The 27,952-nt window shown below is 40.0% G+C and overlaps 4 protein-coding genes across 5 annotated transcripts; 2 read left to right on the top strand and 2 right to left on the bottom strand.

The window, feature by feature from the left end:
• Window positions 1-55: 55 nt before the first annotated feature.
• lgals3a (lectin, galactoside binding soluble 3a) lies at window positions 56-5,219 on the bottom strand. The gene is made up of 6 exons (XM_075448165.1): window positions 5,056-5,219; window positions 4,640-4,657; window positions 3,769-4,521; window positions 2,648-2,736; window positions 2,346-2,502; window positions 56-1,143 (listed from the first exon to the last, which is right to left on the bottom strand). The coding sequence occupies exons 2-6, from the start codon at window positions 4,652-4,654 to the stop codon at window positions 988-990; spliced, it is 1,170 nt and encodes a 389-aa protein (XP_075304280.1). The 5' UTR covers window positions 4,655-4,657; window positions 5,056-5,219; the 3' UTR covers window positions 56-987.
• A 616-nt stretch (window positions 5,220-5,835) lies between these two features.
• gmfb (glia maturation factor, beta) lies at window positions 5,836-13,129 on the top strand. Its single transcript, XM_075447746.1, has 7 exons — window positions 5,836-5,945; window positions 7,377-7,473; window positions 8,599-8,648; window positions 8,933-8,984; window positions 9,165-9,245; window positions 9,344-9,417; window positions 10,187-13,129. The coding sequence occupies exons 1-7, from the start codon at window positions 5,943-5,945 to the stop codon at window positions 10,256-10,258; spliced, it is 429 nt and encodes a 142-aa protein (XP_075303861.1). The 5' UTR covers window positions 5,836-5,942; the 3' UTR covers window positions 10,259-13,129.
• A 1,322-nt stretch (window positions 13,130-14,451) lies between these two features.
• cnih1 (cornichon family member 1) lies at window positions 14,452-20,457 on the top strand. 2 transcript variants are annotated; one of them, XM_075447902.1, is made up of 6 exons: window positions 14,452-14,626; window positions 15,797-15,865; window positions 16,134-16,181; window positions 18,300-18,412; window positions 18,529-18,672; window positions 18,907-20,457. In XM_075447902.1, exons 1-6 carry the CDS (start codon window positions 14,546-14,548, stop codon window positions 18,932-18,934), a joined length of 483 nt encoding a protein of 160 aa, XP_075304017.1. In that variant the 5' UTR covers window positions 14,452-14,545; the 3' UTR covers window positions 18,935-20,457. The 2 variants fall into 2 exon arrangements, with proteins under 2 accessions (XP_075304017.1, XP_075304018.1); XM_075447903.1 differs by lacking the exon at window positions 16,134-16,181 and having other exon boundaries at window positions 14,456-14,626.
• On the bottom strand, window positions 19,470-24,767 carry cdkn3 (cyclin dependent kinase inhibitor 3). The gene is made up of 8 exons (XM_075447901.1): window positions 24,736-24,767; window positions 23,945-24,034; window positions 23,790-23,845; window positions 23,643-23,687; window positions 23,119-23,341; window positions 22,195-22,226; window positions 21,960-22,063; window positions 19,470-21,538 (listed from the first exon to the last, which is right to left on the bottom strand). The coding sequence occupies exons 2-8, from the start codon at window positions 24,022-24,024 to the stop codon at window positions 21,449-21,451; spliced, it is 630 nt and encodes a 209-aa protein (XP_075304016.1). The 5' UTR covers window positions 24,025-24,034; window positions 24,736-24,767; the 3' UTR covers window positions 19,470-21,448.
• Window positions 24,768-27,952: the final 3,185 nt, after the last annotated feature.

Here is a 27,952-nt window from a genome sequence, read left to right as displayed (position 1 = left end):
CCCTAAAAGTCCCCGAAGTTGAATTTTCTCCAATTACCAAGTAATAAAGAACGGGAACAGGGAAGCCAGAATTTATTATGTTTACAGCTAACATGTACAATCATTTGCATCCAACAGCTTTTAATGAGACAGTTTTCACTTGTTGCCCCTTTATCATAATCTGAAAACGCTAAACTATCGATCTTTGGCAACAAATCACAGAACCCATCTCTCCCCTTCAACATATTTTCTTTTTTCCCCACCGTTAGGGTCGACTTCAACATGAAATCAGAATTTGCGAAACATTTCAATGAACCTCCGAATCAGAGAGTTTAGGAGGATTTCCACTGAAAAAGGGAGGAACAGAGTCGGTATATAAATACATTTTTGAGAAACTTCATCATTATCTTACTGTCCGTGAGTCTTGAAGTTTGTAGTCCAGCGCTGAAATGAGAGGACACCATGTGGATTTTCAGCATTACACTTCCATGCACTACGCAGGCTTATCGTGATGTTCAGAAAAGGGACAGAATAATAGAATAATAAGCGTACGAGTGAGCTAAACACTTCTCGCTCATGGAAATATCTGAAATGTTTGGGACACGTCGCACTTTTCAACTAAGCCTACAATCATTTAATTCAGTATAAATTAGTTTCACTCCTTACTTCTACCTCATTCGCTACTTTGATAATGTTATGTCAAAAAAAAAAAATCCTTTGGATTGTGAGTGGCTTTAAAAACGAGACGTCATCCAGTTTAGAAATAAACAAACGAACAAAAACAAACGGAAAAAACAAAAAAACAAAAAAAAAAAAAAACAGGATTATAGTGTGCAGACCTGGAATAATCTGCCTTCTGCTCTGTGCTAAATGTGCCAGGTGGACAGCGACTGCACTTCATTGACTACAGCGCCTCGCAATTTCCTTGCAAAGCATTCGAAAGGGTTTCAAATACGTCGCTGAAGCTTGAGCCGGGCCTCCTGGGCAGCGTGCGGCTCGGTAGCGCTTTCAGATCATGCTCGGGGCCGCGCTGTAGAGGATGATGTCGCCGACCACTCGCAGCAGGGTCACTTCCTCCAGGCCGCCAACTCTGTGCTCGTACTCCAGCAGGTGGGTGCCGTCCACCGCCACTTTGAACATGTCCTCCTCCACAAGGATCTTCAGCTGAGGGGTGAACAGCGTGTGTGAACTCATTAAACAGTCTGCTGATGTTTCATTGTGTCAAAATGCATCGTTACCATCTCATAGAACTGCACCATGTCTGTTGGAATACTTTGATGCTGTACTGATATGTGTGTGTGTGTGTATATATATGATGAACACTCAGTATTTAGCAATGATTACGAAATGGTTACGAAAATGGTAACGGTACGGATCGGTACGCTTTTGTGGTAATGGAAACACTGAAATAAGCGAACCGTTCCGACCCGACCCGTACCGTACCAGACTGCATAGTGGAAACACGCCATTTCATTTATTCTGGCTCTTTGGAAGTCTGCTCAGGTTGAAGCTGGGCCGAACTATGGTTTGAATGAACGCATATAAGGTCACGAAGGCCAAGGCTGCAATCAAGAGGCTCGATGTTCAAGTTATCACTTTGAAATGTGATTAAAAGAAACGGTTTTCAATACCTCGCTGTTCGGGTCACAAGTGGGCAGGTGTAAATAAAGTCGGAGATACACATTCAGATTGGACCACACAAACCATACTTAAGAGGAGGAATGCTTGGAGACATATTCTTAAAACAGTGTAAAGAGAGTCATGTGCTGGGCCACGCTGAGGAACCATTAACTCATCCCATGCGCCTCCATGCCTCCCACTTCGAGTCAGGCTTATTTCCGCTCCTCAAAACTGGTATTTTCACTGGAAAAAAAAACAACTGACGATTGACTGTTGCAGCAAGTGAAGTTGTTCATATAAGTCACGCACGGTCCATGGATTTTATTACAGGCAGCACAGGCCAGCAGAGGTCCACTGACACTGATTTTTTTTTATGTCTTTCATATTGTTTCTATTACATATTAAAGTCTATTTACAAGCTGATGTTAATGTTCGAATTATATTGTTGAGTCAGAGGAGGTCATTAATCTTACGAGAACATTAGTAGACCCAAAGATGTCTTGTTTGTTGCTCGGCTGACAGCTGACTGTCTGACATACAGGACTGTATGCTGTGTGTTTATTTGCATACGGAGCGTTCACAAACAGTCACGATGCATTTGAGGACGCATTACAAAACGCATATTCATTCCAAGTATAAACATCCTCTGTGTTGCGTGCCATGCACCCTAATTTAACCATCAAGTATTAAAAAGGAAAAAATGAGCTTGCAAAGTTTTTTCTTTTTTAAAAAACAAAACATTTTACCTCAAAACGGCTTCCCTCGATAAATGGGAAGCCCCCGTCACGCTCCTCCGGCCCCCAGTAACCTCCGAGGCTGGAGTTTCTGACAATCGTTTGCTCAGGAAAGCGAGGGTTGAAGTGAAAGACGACATCCGAGCCTTTGATGAAGTCAACGTTGAACCTGAAAAAAAACAAAGCAAAAATAAAAATCAGTCGAATTTTGGCCACGGTCGTGTCAAAATAGTGTTCCGTTTGTTCAGGCGTTTGAACAAATGCAGTTCATTTTTATCCTCAAACGGTTCAGTCACTGATTTGTAAGTTCGTACCTCTCTGCCCCGGGAGCAGGCTCCCCGATTATTGTGATTAAAAGGCGCGGCATAACTCCAGCATGAAGTGGAAGATCATACGGGACCATCTGGAAGAAACATTTGCATCAGAAATAATGAAAACACACCTATATTGCCCTAATTAGAAACAAACAGCCTCTGTCATTATAAATTTTTCTGCTTTACTATAAAAAATAAACAAAAGGAACTTGTGTTTACCCCTCCTGAAAATATTCTTAAGAAGAGACTTAGAACTGTTCACATTTAATGACCAATCGTCTTAACTTGGGTAATATACAGCATCAACTTTTATGCCATAAAATAAAGAAAAAAACTAGTTAAACATTAAGCAGAGCAGCCACCCTTCCCACATTCTTACAGCAACACCCCAATGAGTCATTATCTCCATTTTTTTTTTTTTCACAAGTCACAGTGACGAGTCAAGGCAGTGACAGAAAAATCAAGTTTAGTATTTTTTTTGTTTACAAGGAACAACAGTATGAACTGACAATTGAACAGAATTACAGAAAACATAAAGATCTTTCATTTTAACAATAAACGTGTGACAAGTCAGAGCTAAATCAGATATTGATAATAAGAAGGCGTGTATTACTATCGTAAACATGTTTTTTATGAGTAAATCCTATCATATTGCACTTGATTAAAGCATTACATCCAGTGAATTGAACACATCATTTGAGCACATCTGGTTACTAGGTTTTTATAGAGTCTTTGGCACTAATCAAACCACGTGTTGATTCCCGAAGTGACGTCCTTGTCCGATTGAAAAGTTGAGTTCATTGCTGTCAATAAAATGGTGGATTATATCTGGGCTGAAAGACAAGAATAGATTTTTGATAACTCAATCTGACCAAATATTACCTCTGTTATACATTTGTACTGCAGCCCAGCAGAGGCCAAGATACAGAAATGATAATGAGAAGCAGCCCTCACTTAAACCCAAAAGCCAGAAGCAGAGAACTGGTTCTGCCAACTCCTTGTAGAACTGAGTACACCTACATAGACCACTCAGAGATTCTCCACCGCACACCAGAGCAGAAATACACCAAAAAAGAAATCCAGCAAGCAAGTAACAAAATATGTTTATAAAGTGAACTCACCAGTGCGCCTCCTGGTCCAGTAGGGCCGCCGTATGGACCCATGGTCCCAGGACCGGGACCAAAGGGGCCAGGGGCAGGAGGGAAACCTCCACCTGCATGTGGTCCCCATGTCCCAGATGGGATTGGAGGAAACCCTCCAGCAGGGAATGCAGGAAAAGAGCCAGGGCCAGCTGGAGGGGGGAAAGCACCTGGACCTCCTGGTCCATACATCCCATTGCCTCCTCCTGCCTGACTTCCAGGGAAAGGCATATTTGGATAAGGCCCAGGGGGAGCTCCAGGGCCAGAAGGAAATGGTCCTGTTGGGTAAGAAGCAGGACCTCCAGGAAGCTGTCCTGGAGCTGCCTCAGGAGGATACTGCCCAGGGAACTGCCCCGGGAACTGCCCTGGGAACTGCCCTGGGAACTGCCCTGGTGCTCCAGGACTGGAAGGGAACTGACCTGGGGCTCCTGGTGCAGGTGGATATTGTCCAGGTACCCCAGGGCCTGCTGGGAACCCACCAGGTGCTGATGGTGGTCCCGGGTATTGCCCTGGTGCTCCAGGACCTGAAGAAAATGGGAATGGCCCTGGTGCTCCTGGGCCAGATGATCCACTGCCAAAGTCAGCTGGTGCTGAGGGCTGGGTGGGAGCTCCTGGGGCCGAACCTGGCCATCCTGGGTTTGAGGGAAGTGGGGGATTGCTGGCTGGGGCAGAAGGGTTAGTGTTGCCTATTTTTTTAGCCTGGCTTGCTGCATCATCTCCTAAAGCATCTGACAGCTATAGAGAAAGAGAAAGCTTGAATTACTCTTTTCACCAACAGATTTGTTTACCTACCCAACCAGTAAATAAAAAACAGAAGGAAATGATGCCAAATTGTGCTGTACTTAGAACTCACCGAGAAATCTGCCATGATCTAAAACAGAACAAGAAACAACTTCCATCAGATTTATTGAGTAATTATAGTAACCGATTATAAAGAGCTGTCAAAAAAAAAAAAAAAATCACTGTGGGCAGGTCCTCCAGAGGCTCTGAGTAAATGTTTCCATCTCCGAATTATGAACTACAAAACCCATGTCGGTAGAGTCGAAATAGCTCTACATTACAAATATTACAACAAGTTATACAGATACTAAGATTACTTAAGATAGAATTTTAGCAGAGAAACAGGTTCCAAAATGTTTTTAAAAGTGATGTTACAGAGTTGGCTAGCGACCTAGCTAACAACAGCTAACTGTTAGTTAACGTTTGTTTTCGAGCTTTATGTTGCCTTAATAAAAATAAGCGCTGAAAGATGATTTTTTTTCATGCTACCTGGCCAGAACTGTGGACTCTTCTCAAATGTTGGAGGATGACAGCGATTATTCACCCAGCTGTGGAAACCAGAAAGCCAGCTAATTTAGCCTACCGTGGTTCACAAGTGAGAGCTAACGCTAGATAGGCTCTCCCTACAACTCTTGAAAAGGAAGAACGTACACACGCCTCACTCGTGACGTATTCCGAGGGATGGGCGCGTTCCGCTGCAAACACACACATACGTGTCTGTAACTTCTATCTTTGTGAGAACTCTCATTGAAATAGTGCATTCCTTAGCTATTCCTGGCTTCGCTAAATGTTTAGCTCAAAATAAGTAAAATAAATAAATTTATGAAAAAATGTAGTAGCTTTCTATGCGATACCACACTCATTAAATAAGATTAAAAATAAAATACACAAACCAAAACCATGGCGGATATGTGATATATTGTGATATTTTTGTCATGTAATCAAACAAAGCTATTAAAATAAATAAGCTTTTTGTTGTCTATATTATCACTGCCAATGTAGGCCATTTTATTCCCGCTTAATCAAAACAGGGAATGTAAAAAGTACTTTTTGTGTTTTTTAAATAAAATTTTTTTTTTCACACTATTTGGGAGATTCCTGCAAAACTGCCAAGTTTCAAAACAAGCACCTAAATTGGTATTTTAGTTAATAACGAGAGTTAATTCCTTATCAATTTAAATTTGAAATTATATCATTTATACCTGCTCACGGGAGTAAACAGAGATTTTTGGCCAACTTTTGAAGCAGTGGGCGCCTGTATGGGATTGGTCAAACCAGTCACAAGATGATGTGAAGTAAGGAAAAAAAATCACAAAGCGTCCTGCCATTCAGAGCAGTAGCTGTACCTTAAGGGTAATTTTTCAAACTCTACAACAATGGTAAGTTATTCTGTTTCCTTGCAAACGTCGTGTCCTCGTTTTTAGCTTCAGTCTTTTAACTGTGAGCTCTGAACAAATGAGAAGTTTCGCGGAGTGTAACGAAAAAGTGAGGTCGCAGATTGGCTAGCATTAGCCCGTTAGCCTAGCATTACTTCCACCCTCTGACGTCAAGTCAGACAACACGGAAACACGGACAGATTGGTTTTCCGGTGAAGCATTTCAAAATAAAAACACATGCGAACAAATAACTGAAAATGCTTCTATACAACTTAAGCATTTGTATCGTAATTGGTTATATGTTGATATGAATCATATGTAACACTCTTTCATTAACACATTTTAATGAAGGTGACGTGTAGACTCATCAGTTTTATTATTTACATGCACTTTGAAGGTAATAGAGCCCAGAGTCAGGCTTGATACTGTAATACTCAAGCAGATTTTTGTATTTCTAACACCCCCAGTATTTACTCCCTGTAAATGTCAGCGTCCTTAGCCTCAACAAAAGTGGAAATAAACTAACATAGAAGCTCAAAGGCTTTTATGTTGAAGACCCAGCTGTTGAATTTCCTGCTGCTGTGTATGGGTAACTTCATGCTGTTGGTTGCAGTGATGTGTTTTAACATGTCTGGCTTTCGGTTGTTGCCTTAACGCTAGCTCGTTGCTTACCATGATGAACATTGTTTCCCTCCGGCGTTTTGACTGCGTGTCATGACAGCTCGAATCTCCTCGCTGTCGATCAACAATAGGGCGTTATTACTGGCTTACTATCCACATATGAGTTGCATTATTTTTAAGGTGTTTCAAGTTAACTGACTCTCATATCCTGGCTGAGTTAGCAGATAAACTGGCCAACGATTTGCCAGTGTCTGGAGGAATTTAAACCAGAAGTAAACCCGTGGCCACCTCTGGCTTTTATTGTTTGGCCTGTTTCCTATCCTTTCCCCGTGCATCCTGTTCTTTCGAGGTCCACAATCACAGACACGCCAGTCCCTTCTTAATCTGTAAAGATCTCTCCCAGAGCTCAGTGAAATCCTGACTCCCACCAGCCATCTGCTCAGGAAGGTGTAATTAAAGATATCAGAATGTGTACAGAGACTCTTGGAGAGTTTGTCTTTCTGGTGGCGTTATGTAACTGTGTGGACGTGAGAGAGGTCCAGGCCTATAAAATCCTGCTCGGACTGGTGCATTGTTTTCTCTATGGATTAAATCTGCTAGGTCAGATGGACTCCAGCAGAAAGTATTATTGTGACTGTTTGTTGTATCCTAAAATCTACCAAAGGGGTAGCTATTGTGGGAATTGTTTTTTTGCTTATTTTCCAATTAACTAAATTTGACAATTAACCATTTTTGTCCATCTTACTGTGAAAAGTACAAATATTTATGATAAGGCACTGACCTTGCTTTGCATTTTCTTCCAATTTTGATCAGAGCGAATCACTGGTGGTGTGTGATGTGGATGAAGATCTGGTGAAAAAGCTGCGGGAGTTCCGTTTCCGGAAGGAGACCAATAATGCGGCCATCGTTAGTGAGTCGCTGACCTTTTCTTGCCTGTTTATTTATTTGCGCCATCAGAGTTTTGTTTGTTCATAAGCTCTTTACAACAAATTTGGCTTTATCAAATGAGCTTTTTTTTTAACATACTTGGGGTATTTTACTGGAGTTTCTAGAAAAGAACAAGTTAGGAAAGTTGATCCGAGTGTGAAATGCAAACTGTAGTCTTTTTTTTTTTTTTTTTACTTTTTTTTTATCATTATTATTAATCCCTGAAAGGAAATTATATTTCTGCTGTGTAAAGCTGCTCCATTTTATCTCATAGTGATCTCACATTCCCCATGATGATCAATGGAAGAAATAGTTTCAAGTTCATCCTCCTCTGCATCCATGTTCATGTTAAAACATCGTATGTTGTTCCTAGTCGGAAATGTCATCTGCAGTGAAAAGAGGAAAAGCCTGGTTTTCTGATTATAAATCTTCCTACTGGCTACACTCAAAGTGAGGAAATGATCATAAGCTAAATATGATTACTCTTACCTAAACAAGAAATGGAAGAAAAGAGTTATACTGCTAGCCAGAAGTTAGTTGCATAAAAACTAGCTTGCCATCTCCACCCCATCAATGTTTTCTTTCCCACAAATTTCCTCTGTTTCCTCGGGTTTGTGTAATGTCAAGCTTTGTCACGTTTGATTTGTTAAGTACTTAAGGCAGCCTGTTCTGGTTGAAGACAGATGTTTAAAATAAGTCAAACCTACATACTGAAAAGAAAAATATCCCTGGCATTGTAAAGCAACACTTCTTTGTGCCTCGAAGACAGTGGGATCCCACCAGTCACCTCCAAATACAGCATTTAATGTCGCAGAGTAGCCAGTTGTGAGGGTGAAAACGGAGCATAATCTTTATCCTCTGTCCTGTCCGGTTCAGAATGTCATTTCTGCTGAACGGGATTAGCACTGTGTTTGCATGACATGGATTCAAAGTCATCCGCACCCTGTGTATCATAACACTCGCAGCAGTGCAGTTCTTATTGGTTTATTTTCTTGAAACAAAATAAAGATTGTTATTCATTCAGTAAACCACTGCTTCTAAAACACTTGTTTCATGTAAACGGACAGAGTTGTTGACTTTGATTTTTGTTTTCTTTTCTATACTTCAGTGAAGATTGATAAAGACAAGCAGCTTGTTATTCTTGATGAAGAACACGAGGTAAGACGTCTATCATTCTGTCTTTAAGACAGATTTACTCAAGTTACTGAACAAAAGGGCAGTTTTTACTCTAGAATTTTTAAATATAAAACTAAGGGAGAGAACTTTAGTAATTAAATTTACACTATTGGGGTGGTTTGACAGAAGTTGTTGGGTGATGCTTGTTTTGATCTTTGAACCTGCCAGCTTCTGAATTTAGTAAGTCATTTCCTCATATAAACTGTAACTGAAGCCAGTGCACCTCAACAGAAAAATGAACTCATCGTAACGCATCTGTCTTTTAGGATATCTCTCCTGACGATCTAAAGGATGAACTGCCTGAGCGACAGCCGAGATATCCTTTGAACGAATAATCTGTCTTTCTTTGACAATATTTAAGTGACTTATTTCCCTTCTTACCCTAAAACCGAATTGTGAGCTCATCCTCCCATATGCACTTGTCTGGTGGTCAGAGTTTTTGTCTGAAGTTGGTTTCTTGTGATGGAAAATGCACACTTTCCTTAGCACGAGGAACATTCGTCGTCTACAGTTACAAGTATCAACATGACGACGGACGTGTGTCTTATCCGCTCTGCTTCATCTTCTCCAGTCCAGTTGGTAAAGACCATCTCTGAAATCATTTTTGACAGTAAATTTAGAGCAGCTCTTGAAAACCACCATTTTCCTGCCCTGTTGAACACGTTGTGGCGTTGCAGGTTGCAGACCAGAGCAGCAGATGATGTACGCAGGAAGCAAAAACAAGCTGGTGCAAACCGTTGAGCTGACCAAGGTTTGTACATTTTCCTGAAGTCATAAAATAGCGCAGGGAGGGAATTCTACATGTCTTATTATAGCCTTATAGTATCTGCCACGTAAGTGTTAAGAAAATTAGATACGTCAGAGTAATATTTCATCAGTGGGTTTTGTTTTAGCTGTGTGGACCACCATTTTAGTCCACGCTGAATACACTTTCTTGTTCCACAGAGGACTAATTCTCGTGGATTTAATGATCTCTAACTTTACATGTCAGCCAATGTCCAAAGAAAACTTTGGAAAGCCTGGAGAACTATTGTTGAAGACAACTTAGAAAGATTAGAGGGAAGTCTGGCTGCTCGGAAGTAGAACATAAAGACATGAGGGGTGGATCGAGACTTCTGCTTTGTACTTGCTAAGCTTCAGTATTGACGTTAGCATACGGACAGCCTCACTCTTCTAAAAGCAAAGAGGTTTTAGCTACCGGTGTGGCCATAGAGTCTGAGGACAGAACTACATTTACTTCTAATGACATATCTGTGTGTGTCTATCGTAGCTACTTCAAATATTCTGCAACTGTTTTGTGCATCCTTAGAAATGAAAGCTACATTTACACAGTGGCATTGTAAGGGATAGTTTTTTTTTTTTGTTTGTTTTTTTTTTAAGGTGGGGTTTTGTGATGTACTTATGAAGAGATGCAACATTTTTCTCTACCTGAAAAAAAAATATGGTCTTGCAGCCTTTAACATCAAGGAGATTCGCATTCTTGCTTTTTTCCCCCCTACTTTCCGTTGTGTTTTCAACAGGTGTTTGAGATCAGAAACACAGAGGACCTGACGGAAGAGTGGCTGAGAGAGAAACTCGGGTTCTTCCGCTAAAGTCGTCACCTCAGCCAGAGGTGTGGGATGCGAGGAGGATCCAGATAGCACAACCCGTGTCATCTCTCGAAGATGACACACCACAGTTAATGTTTCCCTCCTCTGTGCGTCAGACCTGATTTGAGTAGTGTTTGAGCTCAGTTTTAGGTGAAGTTTCCAGCATATTTACAGTCACAATAGTTTGAGTGCTTCTTTTTGAACGTCAGCAGTCGTGACACTGACTAAACCTCGTTCATCTGAGAGCCTGAAACTGCAAATACTATTTGACTTAGGTCTGTATTTATCCCCCGTACAATCTCTCCATGTGCCAGTGATGTGTGTATTGAAAGAACACTCCCATAGTTCTTGAAGTGGACAGAAATCGACATTCATATCCGCCCTTCGACAGCATGCTCATTCAGGAGAATTGACAGGCTTTGTAACAACTATTTCTGTTATAGTTTATACTCTGCTTTTTCGCAACCTCCTCAGTTTCTCCTTTTTATCTCAGTGATTTTTCATAAGTCTTGTTTTGTTTTAGGGTTGTTGTTTTTATTTTTAATTTCTTGTGTATGTAGTTTAAGTTTCTGTATAATTTAAAGCATACATTTCCTCTCGTTTCCAGTCAAAACGTTTTAACAACACTACTGAGGTCCGTCTCAGTCAGTGTCTCCTTTAGTATTCACACGAGGGCATTCAAATGATAAGTTAAACACTATAATCACCTCTAGAAAGGACAAAAACACTAATACTTGGTGTGTTTAACTGTGCACATGAATAAGCTGGCAATCCCCTCAGTGGGGCTTATTTTGCTGCAGCTTTAGGCCGTTTAGACTATTATCACATCATTTTATCTCTGTTTAGAGGAAAAAAGTTTCCATGAGTTTGTTACATCTTCATAACATTTGAGGGAACAATGATTCCAGTGGAACAACATTCCAGACTTGAACGTTTTGACACAAAACGTAAGGCTACTGTGGCCTTGACGGCGATGATGGTGATGACACTGCACACAGAATGGCATTACCTGTCCCTCTTTTTAATCTACTGGGTTACTCTCTTTAAGTGGGTAACTGTGTCTTTTGGGAGTTTGTTAGCTGTTATCGTGCGGTGTTGCTCTTACTGTTATAGTGTTCATGAATGTTGCGCTTAATTGTCACGTAAAGCTACTTTTGATTGCATTGCGGTTGTTGCTGCGACTCTTCCATCAACCGGTCGTGCTTCACATTTAGATGTAAAGAACAGAATCTGGGCAATTTCCATTTTCCGTACAAAACAGGGTTCTTTTGCGTCTTTTGCGATGTATCGTTTGCGTTGAATGTTGCTCCGATTTCGTGCCAATCTCTATAAAGTCTTTAGCGTACTCTGAGTGTTTTTTTTTTTTTTTTAAACATCCCAGGTTATCTGTTTTCTGTCTCCTTACAGAATGTTAGCTCTCAGCACATTCGAAATCTAATATGAAGCCCACAATCGGAACAGAAACACCTCACTGTCCAAACGCACTAATTCTTCACACTAATCTCAAGTTCCAGGCTAAAACAGCAGGACGACCAGCCCCAGGATTAAAAGTTGGATAAATGGGCGAGTAGCATTAAATGCAATGAAAATGCTGACTTAAAAGTTTTGGAAGCAGATGAGCCTGCAGATGTCTGCATAAGATGTCACACTGTTAAATCGACCATATTAATGCCTTGACTCTTTTTACGTCTGTTTGAAATGTGATGACTCCAAATCACTTGTTTTTAAAACGGGACACATAAAAAAAAGCCTTGTTGGATATTATTTCTTTTGTATCTTTCTTATCTGAAATTTTTTTTTTTTTTTTTTTTTTTTTCAAATGTTGTCCTGGTCGTGACAAATAACAGAAACTATTTCTCATCTCAGAGAACTGACTCAGAGATACATACGCACAATCGAAGCTTTTTCTGTCGATCCTTTGTAGATGTCCAATACCGCACAGTGATTTATATTTATGTGGCGGGACAAGATTTTAATCCAACAGGAGCAAGGGGACATGGCTGTAATCTCCTGTTTCGACTTCTGCTGATAACATCAAAGCCGAGGTTTACACAGTCAGCCTCGTTTTTAGCCGGTATGATGCAGCTGCAGCAGGAAGTGGAAAATCCAGTGTGACTGATGGTCGCGTTCAGAATGCTTCATGTGCTGCAGGCGAGGCTGCACCCCAACCTTTTATTTACGATCAATTTTGAGAAACACTATTTGAAAATGAACACATGAAACACTAGAAGTTATTTGGACAAACGCAACACAGGCTAACTCTAAAATGTGTAATGTGCTGGGTTTGATATGAATAAGAATGTTTGTTGATTATATTCCACAATTCTTCAATTCTTCAAACCTCCGTAACGTGTAGAGCTACTGCAGAAGAAGTTTCCTCATCACATACCCGTGAGCTTTCTGCTCAGTTGTGTGAATTATTTGCACAGGGACTCTTTTAAACATGTGGCTGGTAAACATCAGCTGTGTTCTTGCTCGATCTGAAAAAAACCCCTCTGCTTTCGTTACTCTTGATAAGATGTAGTAATCTGTCCATCGTGTATCGCAGTCGGTCTCCTCAATGTGAGGTCTGTTCAGATAAGTTTTGAGCCATGTTTCTGGTTATGTCCTGTGGATCTCATAGCTTTTTCTCCTAAGTGGTGAAAACTTGTGTAATTTGGCCTCTCGAGTCGTTTACTTTAACCTGCGAATGTGTAGTTTAGCTTGATAAGTGTCCTCTCTGATTCTATTTCCTTTTTACTCAAAAAGACAGCTGAAACGTCTCTCATAACCAGCTGCCTCATGGCATCAGTGAAACCTGAGATATTTGTATTTTCCCATACTTTATAAAAAGTCTATTGTCCAGTTGTCCAAATAAAATGACATTTATGTCTACTCGCCTCTGATAGTTTCTTTATTATTATTATTATTATTTCCAAATTGAAACAATCACGTGTGTTCCAGCACTTACCCGATGGAAATTCTATCCAGTTTGATGATGTTTTCACAAAAAAAAAAGAAAACTCATAATTGATGAATAGAATAAACATTTAACCTATATAAGGTAACAACTCACTTTGAATACATCTAGATGGCTCATGTACAGATAGTTCTAGAAATATGTTAATGTTAAACCTCAAAGTTCCTCAACAAAGAATGAAAAATGGAACATTTTCTTCTTGGTTACGCTCATATCACCAGTTACATTTGAGCCCCTGACAATAGTGGATATGAATAACTTCAAATTAAAAGAGAAAGTTCGCATTTTAAGCCTATGTCTGTTATGTCATTGAACAGTTGAAATACAAAAACATTCCAGACACTTGAGGCTAATTTAATACAGTTGCCGGCTAAATAAGTTCAGTACAGACGATTACTAAAGCTTGAAACAGTATAACCAAATTTAGTACTAATGTATCCACATTAAAGACCTTCTGTTTGTTTAGATATTTCAGTGTGTGATGTCATTATTACATGATCTAAAGAGCTCACGAAAGCCATCAGGAAAGAATGGTGAGATCACGAGTATGGCACTTAAAAAGTCCTCCAAATAACTTCAAACACAAACATTTCAAATGACTGCCAGTTTACCCAAGACTCTGTTGTATGCTAGTTAAGCAAAACAGCTGACTAATGCAAAAAACAAACAAACAAAGTCTGTAAAAAGAGGAAGGTGTGGCAGCAACAAGGCTTTGTCAGCCAAAAAGAATATTAAAGCTAAGCCAGTATGTCAAAGAACAAAGACTAGACAAGGCAGACGTGCCATTTGAAAGCACACTGATACGGCTCTATTTGGTCACTATGAATGAGCAAATGGTGGGCAACACAATGGTGTTTTGTTTGAGGCGTTATGGTGCAAAGTCTATGTGAAAGAGACTGTCAATGAACTGATTAACTCTGCCTCATATCAAAGACTACTGGAGGACAATATTATGCCATCTGTCAGAAGTTACTCCTGATGTGGGTCTTTCAATATGGTAGACCCTAGAAGTTTGACATGGTAGACAATTTGGAGGATAATGTTTTAAAAAGGACACGGTGTTGCAGTATACCAAGCTGTTATCTATCATATCTATTACAATTAGACATGGAAAAATGTCAATTAGATAAACTGTAGGAGAGGAGTATGGGACCATCTTAGAGGACATGCAAACACAATCCACAAGATGGCAGTAATGAAACAAAAGAACATACCAGCTGGTTAAGGATTTATTCAAGAAGAAGACATTCTGACAACTCTCAAAAACGGTGGAAAGCTGCCTGCATCATCCGCCGACCGAGCCAGGAACTGACTGGAAGAACCGGAGAAAAATGGCGTTCACATTCGCGGCCTTTTGTTATATGCTTGCTCTGCTGCTCACGGCGGCGCTTATCTTTTTCGCTATCTGGCATGTAAGTACACATTTACAAGGACTGGGGGCCGTCAGTTCAACGGTGGCGAGAGACACAAGACAAGGAGCGAGGAAGCCATACAAAAGCAGGGCTAACGCGAGGCCAGCCTGTTAGCCTCATACCAGGGACGGATTCGGGGTGTACTTACAGCTCTCAGTAGTGTCTGGAACCGTCTGTATAGAACGTATTCGTGCTACAGAAACTGGCGCGCGCTTATTGCCTCGGAAACGCGTTGCTGAATGAATGACACACACACCCTGCCTACGGCTAAAAGCTAGCCTTGTAAACACGGACACTATTTCTTCATTGTTTTTTGTAAAAGTCCTTCATATTGTCCACACGCTATTTAACACGGGTTTAATACAGAAAACATTTATAAACCTGTCAAGCTTTTTAAACTAGGAATCATGTATACGTTAATAGCTAGTTAGCATGTAGCATGCTAAGCTAATATATTCCTCCAGTCCGGGGGCGACAAGCCGCTCTGTAATTCTGTAGTCATGTGTTTACTGATTTTTTTTTTTTTTTTTTTTTTTTTTTTTTTTTTTTTTTTTTTTTTTTAAAAACAAATTATTAGTAATTGGGTTGGCAGAATCTGAAAGGTCACATACGTGGTTGTAAACGCCACCATGTCACATACATTTTATAGCACCAATCGCTCAGCGTTGTAATTATTTACAACCACGTAGGCTATCCTTTTTGTTAACTTTAGACTGTTTGTGATTGTTATTCATTTACAGACACATGAGAATTAATAACGTAACAGAACTAGAACTCAAGAATGACATTTATTTAGTAAAATAGTAAAACTATTTGTAATTATTAACTGTAGCTTTAGACACTTGGGCTACATGTGTAAGTGACACTGCTCCCGGCTTCTTAAACTTTTTCAATATGGCTATGAAACAAATCATTTCAAGAGCTTCGATTATTTTTTTTTTTGTCCTTAGAAAACAAGTTTTTGAAGTCTTTGTAACATTTTGTAAAATCTAATTTTGTTTTGGTTAAACGGAGAAGTGATTGTGATAAAGTTTATTTGGGGCAGATAGTTGCAGACTTACTGGGAGTGTATGACATGAAATGTTGGAATATGCTCAACTTGAGTTGCTTGTTCTCCATGGTTTTATTTTTATTTTTTTATTATTTCTATTTTTGGTAATTTCCCTCCAGATAATAGCATTTGATGAGCTGAAGACTGACTACAAGAATCCTATAGATCAGTGTAACACTTTAAATCCGGTAAGTGACGCCACCGTACCTCACGACCTTCCTTGCCTCTGTGACTGCATGCAGATGCGCTCTGTTCTAAGATCTTTGTTTCAGTACGACTTAATCCGCCTTTCTTCTGTCATTTCTCTGCACTGTTATGCTCAATAACCTGCCTCTTATCAATTCAGTGATTTTTATTTTTGTCAGCTGTCAAACTCTAATGCCTTTTTATTTTTATTTTTCCAATCTGCTCCCCCCCCCAACTTTTTTTCTACCCTTTTTTTTTAATGGCAAAAAGACAGTTGAAAAGGTCAAAAAGATAAAAAGAGTCAAAATTGCTTTAAAGGTTTGTACTAATCTTTAAAATACCCACTCAGTTCAACTCAGTCTGACGTCTTGTCATTTTGCACGGTGAAGTGTTTGCAAACGTCTTTTCAGTTAACTAATTTTAAGTTGAGGCCCTGTGGGATCAGCTTTGTTTTCTTTCTTTTTTTCATATCTTTTTTCCTGACTTCTTAAATCATTTTGACGTGCGTTTCAACAGGTTATTGTCACATCTGTAAGCCTCACAATCTGGATATTTTATTTGTTTGTTGCAAGCTTTTACTAAAGAGCTAATTTTGTTTAGTAACCTATCTGAGAAATTAAATGGATTATCTGCACATTTTTGGATTTTAAACTGTACTTAATAGCGCTTGTAGCTCATAAAAAAAACCAGCAGAGTGGACAATAGCAGGATAATTATATTCTTTAGGATGAAATGTACATGGTTACTTATTGGTAAGGGATAGCTGTTAACTGAAAAGACTTGCAAATGCTCAAAGCATGCATGATCTCTATTATAATCTACCCGTTGTTTGCATATATCGTTACATCTACTGGTTCAGTGAATTTGTTATCTCTGTCCGATGATTTGTCTCGAAGTTGAGACAAAGCATTTAATAAGTTAAATATCACAGCCTGATATATGGTTGTAAAACATTGTAGAAAAGCTCTTTGAACCACCGATACTTTAAGCTTTGAGTTGTTGTTAAATGGGATTTTAAGGAGATTAATTCTATTCTTGAGTGATGAATTGTTTCTGTAGCTGTCATCATTGTAATCTCATTCCTCCGTGAGGAGGCTGCAGTTTAAACCAACATTTAGCAGATTTAAGCTTCTGGGTGTATGAGCTCAGTGTTGGCTCCAACTTGCATCACCTGGGGTTCGGAACAGATGGCAGCAGAATCCCAACATGCCCCAGCTCAGCATTATTTAGGACCACTGATTGGTCAGTAAAATCCATAGTAGGAGGAGTTATTTCAGATTTGAAAAAAAGAAGTACAGATTTCCCTACCTTTTAATCCACGGTGGGCTCCACAGGCCAATCTGCAGATTTCACCACGGCCACTTATTTTGCGTGTGGACCGTTAAGCCCATTGGGCCCATCTTTTGTTAACGATCAGTTGTTCAGTTGTATTTGGCAGCGCAGTGCAGGATTTCAGCACGTTGCAGCCCCCTCCTGTCCTGCACCTTCCTCTTCCCCTCACCTTTCCATCTGTGGGCTGTTGGTTTGCCTCCGCCCTCTGCTCTTTTCGAATGCATGGCTTCCATGTGGCGCCTCCATCTGCCCCTCTGAACCCCGCACCAGACCTGACCCGGGGCAGACTACTGCATTAACTGCTAGCGCTCACAGCATGGTCCTTTCTCCAGTGTGTCGTGAGGAATTTTTAGAAAGGGGGGGTCCTGTAGCTTTGCGCACGCCGCAAAAATGTTGATGTTGACATGTGCAAATATTCCCCAGAGCGAGATGTTGATGGGTTTCCCCTTTCACTTGTTGTCAGACGTGATGATGCATGCTAGCCACTTGCAAGAATAAATATTAAAATTCAGTAAGCAGCTCACCTGATTGACCATAATTAGGCAAGTAGTGGTTAAGCCTCACTGTACTTCCATTTGTAAAATTCAAACATGTGAGGTCTGTTTTCTTTTTTGTTTTTTTTTCCCCCCTGAGTTTTGGTTAGCATTCTAGAGTTAAATCACTGATTTTTGCAGGTGGTAGGTCTTCATTTTTCACCCTGTTTTGTGTGTTGCAGATTTCGATTAACACAGTGTTTGTACGCAACCACTTCATGTGTACAACATAAGAACTGGCCCAGTTAAAGTAATTACAGCAGAGTTCATCTTTTAGAGTCGACTACAGTTTATAAGAGTCTGGTTCTGTGATTAACTCGTCTTTTTGTACAAACGACTCATTGACTTTGAGGACACTGTAACATGTTACAGTGTCGTCTTTTGACCTTTGGCTTCCTGCAAATAACCGCAGTTGCTCTGACTCCACACTCTTTAAATTAAGCCGGTTGGTGTGGGCAGTTAAATTTAAACAGCCAAAGAAAAAAAAAAAAAGACCATAAGAAAATGATGAATTGGGGAAATTAAACTGACTTTGCACAGATTTTAATGTTTAACTTCATCTCTTTTTCAGCTGGTGCTGCCGGAGTATCTCATCCATTTCTTCTTCTGTGTGATGTTCTTCTGTGCTGCCGAGTGGCTCACCCTCTGTCTCAACTTGCCACTGCTGGCTTATCATGTCTGGAGGTGTGTATCTGAGATATTATTTTTCTTTGGAAGAAAACGCCCCTTTTGTAGATTATAATTTAGGCCAAAATATGAAACATTATGCAATTATCGAGTTTTATTTTATTGTGCTGCAGGTATATGAGCAGACCTGTGATGAGCTGTCCTGGACTCTACGACCCAACGACCATCATGAACGCAGACATCCTGGCGTTCTGTCAAAAAGAAGGCTGGTGCAAGCTGGCTTTCTACTTGCTGTCATTCTTCTACTATCTCTACGGGTACTTTTTTTTTTAATTTACATTTTAATACACGATTTCAGTACGTTAAAGATTTGGGAGATTGTCAGTAATGACATCCTGTACAGATGAGATGGAAATATTCTGCTCCTGTGCCGTGACATTTTGGGCTTCATCCAAATGTAACTAAATCTGCCAACCAGCACTTCAAAAGATGACAAAACGAACACATAAATGATTTTATTTTTTTCTAAATCTGTTTGATTTTTCTAACAGGATGATCTATGTTCTGGTGAGCTCTTAAGCGGGCCGGCGAAAGAAAAGGACCTGCACACACACAGACGACCAGATAACGTGATCTCGTGCTGGAAGGTTGGACCTGCTGAAGACCACTGCTAAGCAACACAAGATGCCATTTCAAGAGGATGAACTCTCAACCCGCCATTTCATTCCCCCCCCCCCCCCAACACACACACTCAGTGCAGAGCGTCATTTCAGAACCCTTGAACCTCTTTTAAGACTGTATCTCGGTCGCAGTGTTCCCCTCATAGCACTACAGTTCAAATGTTTTATGGAAAACGAGGACAAGCCTGAACAGACAGCTTTCTCTTCTTTCTTTTTCTTTTTAAATGCTTAAGATTTGAATAAAGTTTTTTTTCTTTTTCTTTTTCCATCACATTTTTCCAACTTTTGAGTGTTTACGGGTTGGGTAGGTTTTTGGGTGTGTTCTGAACTTCATTAGCTTTTATCTGTGATTTAGATTCTGAGCTTCAACAGCCGATTTTATTCCTGCCATGTGACTTTATGCCATCACTAAAGCAAAATGGTACAACCCTGACTTTTTTTTTTTTTTTTTTGGCCAAACGTACTCAAACTGAATATTTGGGAGCCGACGGTGCAGTAAGGGAAACCGCGCAGGGGTTATCGCATAGCAAGACGTGTTGCACGTAGACAATCGCAGTCTGAACGTCATCTCTCAAACTTTGATGTGTTGTTTCCGTACGAGACTTATCAAGTAATCCCTGTCCAACCCTGCAGCCAACATTAGTGAAGTGTGACCTGTATTTCAGTAGAGTAGCCCCTGCAGCTATCGGTAAAAGTTAAAGGTAGACTTAACGGTTGAGCATAAAGAAGCAACAGTACCTAATTCTCTGCTACAGCACTGAAGATTGAGTAGCTAACTAACATGCCATACTGTTGAATGTACCTTTCCAAACTCCTTTGTCATTGTGCGTTTTTACTCATGTAGACACCAAATATTTCACACCGTTAAATGTATTTTATTTATTACATGTTTTTTCTTTCTTAAAAACAGGATATCAAACACTCCCCACATTGCTGCTCATCTCCAAATCAAAATCTGGAGTTTAGTTTAGAGGCTGAAATTTTTCTTTTTTTCTTTAATTTAGAGTATTTATTGTCATTTCTGACATGTAAAATTATCAGGGAAGAGGATTATTTAGTCTCTTAATGAATTTTTTTTTTTTTTAAATGTATTGGCTCCCATTACGTCACATGAAGGAAAAGATTGTTTGAATCTAAATAAAACTTTCCCACTCTGAAGTGTAGACTGGAGTGTTGCTGTAACGCTACTTTTGTCATTCCTTAGCAGGATGTCGGCAGTTTCTAGTTTCCTCAGATATCAACATGCACTAGAGATGGATTAGTGGCAGCTTTAAGGGAATTTGTTGGTTATCTGTTGACCCAGATTTTAACTAATGTGTGGCTAAAATCTGTTAAGACACTCAGGCTGAACATCAACAGGTCTGAATAACACCTCTCCTGTAAACAAAACTCAAGCTTCAATAAACCCCTTTTTTGAAATTGTTTATGGATCTGGTTTAGCAATTTAACAAGCTTAACATAGGAAACAGGACACCTATTGAACTCTTTGTAGACTTAAGTTTGTTGTCATGGAAAACCAATCATCTAAAACATGACGGAGTGCTAATCTAAAAGAAAAAAAAAAGCAAAAGCCACAAAAAAGAGCAGTTAAAAGTATTTTATCCATTCTTTCTCTTGAAAGATACTGTCCCCACGAGGCAACGTAATAAGTTTGAGGTGATCGACAAATTATATGAAAGGTTTTCTTAATGGAATGTTTAGATAAGGAACCAGATATGTTCTGATGATGTTTAAAATCACCTTTTTACAAGAAAAAGTAGTAAAACATAAATAAGTAATACAGATGTGGATAAGTTTTCCCCTGACATAACACTACTGAGTCTTGAGCCACTCCTTTTCTTCATATTTTGTATCCAAGCAGTCAGACTTTTGTTTATCATCATTCAAGTGGTCTTAAGCAATAGTTCTTTCAAGAAGCCTAGAGAAGTTTTTCAAAAAACTACTTTAATACAGGTCTAAAAAGTTTGTCCAAGAGGGTCCAGGCAGTGTTAAAGAGTGACGGTGCTCATACCACCTTTAAAATTTATTTTACAGTTCTGCCCTGTTTGTACCTAATATGTATTGTATTCGTGTTTCCATTTTCACACGATTTGATATATGTCGCCGCACCCATTTTACATTTTTCGGAAAATACGTAAAGAAAAGAAAGGTGGCTGAAGACTTTCGCACAGTACTGCATGATACAAAACCCACCATTACCTACATAACTTTGCATGAATAGCGTTACCACACGACTAAAACAAAAGCAGATCCTGATCAAGGATTTTGAGGATGGAAAAAAAAAAAAAAGCGATATATTATTCTTTTAATGTAAAGTTTGTATAGATGACAAAAACCTGAAAAAAGAGAAATGAATCGCTGACAAAATGAGCGGGTCCCGAGGAGATCAGTACACTTAAGAGATGAGCCAGGATCACCGAGACACCGACCGCTCTGTGGAAGCTTCTCTGCTCTCTTTGTAGGTTGTGTATCTTTCCCGAAACTCGTGAAGAAAGTTGTATTGCTACGGAAAAGTAAAGATAAAATAAAAGAAATGTTTGGAAATCAAAAGAAGCTGGACAGCACAGAGAACAAGCAGCTGTCATTAAATACTGAAATGTCACGCTGCTCTTTACGGTCGTATGTGTGAAGGATAAAAACTAAGAGTTGCCAAATCATGAGTACATTAGAGATGGCGTGTTGGTCGTTATATGTTAGAATTCTAGAATGAACGAATTTGACATTCGTAGTCTGTGTCACATTGTAAAATCTAAGCAGTGGAACACTGAGGGCAAACTCTTGGAAATAAGAGGTTAAGTGCAGTTTCTTAAAAAGCCCCATCATTCTGAAAACAAATACTGAAATTCATGGAAACGGATCCGTTTCCATTAAAGAGATCAAATGTGTGAAACTAGTAGAGAATGAGACATAGGGAAAAGTCCCACCTTCACCGTTTGTATTGCTCCTCCTCCTCGGTGCTCCCTGAGGATCTCGATGGCTTTGTTAGCCGTCATCGTTAATGAGAGCTGAAGCAGCAAACAAGCCGCGACTGAGTGGGGAAACAACAAAACCGTGACACTGAGCGAGAAAAGAGCTTTGACGCATAAATTACATACTTTAAAAAAAAAAATCACGTTGGGCAATGCCATCAAGAAGCAAGTAAATGGAAAATATTCTTACTTAAAGCGGATCGTCCCAGGCCTCCAAAGCAGCTGAGAGATGGAGCAGGGGGAAAATGAGAAGAAAAAAAAAAGAAGAAAAATCCCATTAACTGTGCAACTAAAGAGGAAATTGTTCTGTTATGTAAGCAGAGGTGTCCTGAGGATCGCTGAAAATAGAAGTCTTTGTGGTGAGATGCCATCTGGCGCCTCAAACTTTAAGGAAGGCAACGTTTGAAAAGGCACACCTGCATCTGAGTCTATTTTTAACCTCTGCACCAGGGAGCGTTTTTTTTTTTTGACAGCAGTGCTCTTTAGATCCACATGGTTAAACTCACTCAAACATCATTCGAGTCCCCAACAAATGGCTTCCGTGCACCGATCGGCTCTCTCGAGGAGTTCAGAGCTTCTCGGAGGCCTCTCAGCTGCAGCTTTGCTGAGTTCACATATCCTGCTTTAACTAGGGAACACGCAACCTTTGCTTTTTTTTGCAAAAAGCCCTGCTCTTTTTCTGTTCATATCTTTGCTTTTTTTAAGAAAAACATTTGTGCTTGAACCATCTTGCTGTTGATTTTCCTGTTGAAACCTGAAATATTCCTCATTTAAACAATAAAAGATGATCTATTGCCTTCTCTAAGTGGCTTCTGACTTTAAGTGTCATCCTCTTCTGTTTGTGAACACTCCAGTTTGAATTTTTATTTCGGGATGTTTGAATATGTAAGAGACAGAAGATTAAATTCAGTTCGACAAAGAGGTGGTGCGCAGTATTTTGAGTTTAAGCGGTGTTGGGGAAATAACTTTACCTCACTTTCCCGAACAACTTGCACATCATTTTGTAACAGGAGTCTTTTAGATCTGAAAGATTCTCCTCAGGTTTTTTTTTTTTTTTTTGCTTTTGACAGTGATGCAACTTTTTCCTCGTTTTTCCAGCAACGTTCACACTCACTGGATCACGGTCCTCCTGCCGCTCTCGAGGCTGACCCGCAGCTCCTCCAGGATCTGGAAGCACTGCTCCAGCTCAGGAACGTCTCCGTCAGGGAAAGGCACGTGGTGAGTGGTGAAGCCTCGCTGCTGGTAGACCTCCAGCAGGGAGGGAACTCTGTACTTTTTCAGCTCTCCTCTGGTGCAGAAAACAAACACATCCTGAACCCCCTGGTTCTGGAGCTCATCTGTTAACAAAGGGAAATAGAGCCAAAAGCAAAACATTTCAAACAGCTGCTGCATGCAGATTAAAGTTTGTTTCTTTAAAGTGAAAGATTTCTTCTTTAAAAACAGTTTTGCAAGCTTAAACAAGAGCAACGGTCCTGTAGATTATGATGGCAGCCTAATTATCAAACTAATGGAAGTTCAATTATGCGTCATTTGGCTCTGAATACATAAACTGAAATGAAACCACAGACCAGACTGTTAGTATTACAGTAGGTTTCCAATATTTTACAGCGGAGTGTGGACTCCTCCTGACTGTCTTACCAACATCTCTTTGCAGACACCGGCGGATCTCTTTGTATTTGCAGCCTAAAGTCAAAACAAAGTCAGGAGAAATAAATATTTTTCACTTTATCATAATTTCTGCAAAATATTACAACAAAAGTAGAGTTCAAATTTAAACGATTTTACCTGGTAGTGCGCATATTCCGAGGTACTGGGAGCACTCGACAATGGACAGAGGCAACCTTAAAGCCAATCAAAACAGCAAATTAACAGGTTGTATTAACACAGTAATCCATGTTTTACTGGCTCTAAAACACAACTCTTCACATGGTCTGTGTTACCAGGAAATGTGGAAGGGAGCCAGCTGCTCTTCTCCCACCTCCTCATCTTCAGAGGAAGAGTCAAACTCACTAGTTCTCATCTCTTCAGGCCTGCAGACAGACGAGGAAGAGGTTCAGTTGTATTTTGGATCTACAATATATCGTGACTTCTAATCAGTGTGAAATAAGGCAACTTTTTTTGTTCTTACATTTTAAAGGCAACTTTAAAGTTTCTGCAAGTTGATTTCGATCCAAAAACACACACACAAGCTTCAAAACCCTTAAAAACTATGACATATTCTGCAAATGGACTGACTATGATGTAAACTGTTTTAAGTAACGATTATATTAGGACACAATGCAACAGCACAGCCATAAATCCAACTGTTTTCAAGAATACAACGTTCAGCTTATGTTGAGCCTGAAACGTGTTGATATAACTCTCGCGATTTTTGGTCAAATGAGCTGTATTTGCAATACGTGGATTGAAACAACCTGAATGAACTCAGAATAGCTTTGGGTTATACGACAACTGGTTAACTCTAACTAAAACATGCATTACTAAGGCTTTTTACGATATCTAAAAAGTTTCATATTTCCAGAAGGAACGACGAGACAACCTTGAATAGATGACAGGACTTATTGTTAGCTAACCTTCGCCGTGCAGCTTTAATGTCGAAACAAAAAAGGCAAAAAACGATTACAAATTAGCTATTTATCTTACCGCCATCTTACAGGCATAAACAACTGCTTAAGTTTGTATAATATGTCTGACTATACAGTGTATCTGCGTAATTTTCTTTATTCCTCACCAGCCAGCCAGCCACGCTCTCCTTTCAACTGTTTTGACAGCCCCTCGAACAGCTGCAGCGATTTGAAAACGCTGTGAATCCAACATCCAATCAGATTCAACATTTCCCCGTTGACCACGCCCATAACATTGTGCTTCATTTACACCACGGAGTTATCAAAGCGGGCGGAGTGAAGACGATAATTGGTGACAAGACGTCTCATAATTACAAATTCGATAAATGAGAAACGGTTTACTGTATTACTGTGGCCTTTCTTGCTCTCTAACATGTTTAGATGTTACATGTAGAGGAAGGCATTTTGCTTTGTTTGCCTGTTTTAGGGTAGTGCGGTAGCTTTGTCTATTGTTCATAACAACCCGTTGTTTTCTTGCGTTTATTCTCAATAATGCTCTATCACTCAAGAAATCAGTTACAACTGTGCATTTCCTCACTGGAGATCTTTTGATCAAACTCGATGATGAATGAACACAACAAAATGATCTCAACGTGCGCTCTAAAACGGCAGAACATTTCTCCAAACTCCTCAGTTGAGCTGCAGCATCAGCAGCATCCTCATGGTTCGTATCGCCGCTTCCTCACTGAGCGTCATGCAGGACATCTGCTGTCGACACGGAGCAGCTCGCCTCGCAGCACAAACCCCGCAACACTGCAAACGACTTAAAACAAGGTTCACCCCACAAGAGGAGCAACGAGAACTTTGACAAATTTCAGGATTCTACCTGCATTTTTTTTTCCTTCTAAAAGTCTGGAGATAAAGAGGAGATCTGAGTGGGGTGAGTTCCTTCTGATTTCTTTTACATCCCTGGTGGCAATTACAAGTTGTTGTTTTTTTTTCTCTCAATTTATTTTTATTTTTTTTCCCAAATCGATTTCTAGATGACTGACATCATAACTTAGATGTTTTTGAGATGTTGTAGAATGTAAATCGAAGTCTTGCAACTTTAAATAAATGCATGACTTCTAATAAACAGATCAGATTAAATTAAATTAAATTAAATTAAATTAAATTAAAAAACTGTTATAATTCATGTCTGCCAGAGGAATATATATATATATATATATTCAAATGTATTCAAACTGTAAAGCTTTAGCATATTGACCTTTACAGTATTTTGCTGCTCCCTGCCTGTCCTTCTGTTTGCAGACTTATAAGGAGGCATCTTGGCTCCTGCAGCCATTTCCCCTGCAGGGCTGAGCTCTTTGGCTGGCTTGCCACTTCCTTAGCAGAGGGGCTGCTGGCAGGAGCAACATCTGAGCAGGTACCACAGACAAACAAGTATGCAGCACACAAAAGTCCTCAAATTAGGCTTTGATAATCTTGAGGAATAACTGAGATCCTCATCACTGGAAACCGCCCGTGCGCCTTAATTACTTTGTGTTTCCAAACTGGCTTCTTTGTGTGTCTCTCTGCACAGATCATGAAGCCTCAAGAGGCAGAGCTCGTCACTGAAATCTCCAAGGTGAACCTCCCTCATCAACAAACCCGGTTTTGTTATAGAGACAGTCCACACCTAATTCTTAACTTGTAACTGCTAAATTAGTAATAGATAGTGAACAAGTCCCATCTGATGTCCAAAAGTAAAACCCAGGATTAAAAGCCAGTTTGGACAATATAAAAAAAAAAAAAAAAAAAAAGATCTATGCTACCATTTTGTGCTCACAAATCTCGTTTTTATTTAGTTTTATTTTTTTTGTATCGTGACTCCATTTAGTTACAATGCATGGTCACGGAGCTGAAGACGGGCTTCACCAGCGCACTGCTGGAGCTCAGTCAAATCCAGCATGGAGACACGTACCTGAGGGATGAGCTGGAGGAGAACAGGAGGAGCTGTCAGAAAAAGGCTCTGCGGCTGGAGGCTCTGGTCGAGGCGCTGAGGGTGAGGCTGAAAGTAACACTAACCTGTAACTTATATTTCGCCGTTGGATTGGGATGACTGACTAGTTTTAGAAACGCAAAGGTCAATGTGGCTGTGATGCTTCATCGCCTCACAGGAAGAACTCGGTGTGATGAGGTGTCATATCGTGCAGCTGCACAGCAACAGACGGAGCAGGCCTCAGCAGGATGGCAAGAGCTCCGCAGCCAAGCAGAGACAAAGGTAAAAGTTCAACTCTGATGGTGCTGCACAAATAAGACACCTTAAAAGAATTTATATCCATTCCCCCAAATGCATCAGAAGCCATTTATTCTGCATTTTGAACATTATTTTACTCTCACGGCGCCAGGACTGTTCAGTTCAGATGACTTATTTTCTCACACATCGCATTGGTGCCTGGAGTACAGCAGACTAATGCCATTTATGTTTACCCCACGGAATGTATTTGTTCCTCTTTACTTTACTTAGTGTGCATTTCTTGGAACATTTTGTCCTTAGACGGAAGCATTCTTTCGTAGTAGAAGAGTGCACCTACTCAGGCACTGTTTTCTTTTTTTTTTATCCAGGCAATCTTCTACATTGTAAAAAAAATACTGTAGACATCCAAACTATGAAATAACACATCTGGAATTGTGTGGTAAGCCAAACCGCGTAAATAATGAATGTTCCATATGAATTTCATCGACAGCAGTTGTCCAAATTGTGTCAAGAACTCAAGAAACCAATCGACTGAATAAAGAGAAAGGCCAGTCCATCGTTACTTTTAAAGCTCAGGCAGTCCTTAAAATTCCACGAGATTTGAATGCGTCTTGAAATGCAGTTGAAAAAAAAACATCAAACGCTGCGATGACATTGGCTCCTACAAGCAGCAGACTTCCTTCGACCCTGAAGCACAAGTTCAGTTGAATTACCAGCCTCCAAAACAGCCGATTAAAAGCACCTCAGATTAGAGTAACCACGAATGCTTCAAAGGGTCCAAATGGCATCAACTGCTCAGAGGAGACCGTGCGAATCAGGCCCCCGCGGTCAGATTATTGTAAAGAAACCACTACAAGAAACACAAAGGACAGGACATCAGACCAGTGTAAATCTTTAGTCGGGATTTTGATTCTCTTCTCTGTCTTAGTGAGACTATCTTTCTTAGTAAAGAGAAGAAGATGGTATTTGCATGTGTGGTTCCCACATGCTACATAATCTGGGATGAGCTGGATCGCAAAGTAAAAGAAAACCAGCCAACAAGTGTTTCTGGGAACTCCCTCAAGACTGTTTGGAACTTATTCCAGCTGACCAGCTCATGAAGAGAGAGAATGCCAAGAGCGTCATCAAAGCCAAAGGTGTAAAAT

Source organism: Odontesthes bonariensis, chromosome 17 (genome assembly GCF_027942865.1).
Source record: "Odontesthes bonariensis isolate fOdoBon6 chromosome 17, fOdoBon6.hap1, whole genome shotgun sequence".
Classification (NCBI taxonomy): domain Eukaryota; kingdom Metazoa; phylum Chordata; class Actinopteri; order Atheriniformes; family Atherinopsidae; genus Odontesthes; species Odontesthes bonariensis.
This window is presented reverse-complemented; position numbering and strand designations above follow the sequence as displayed.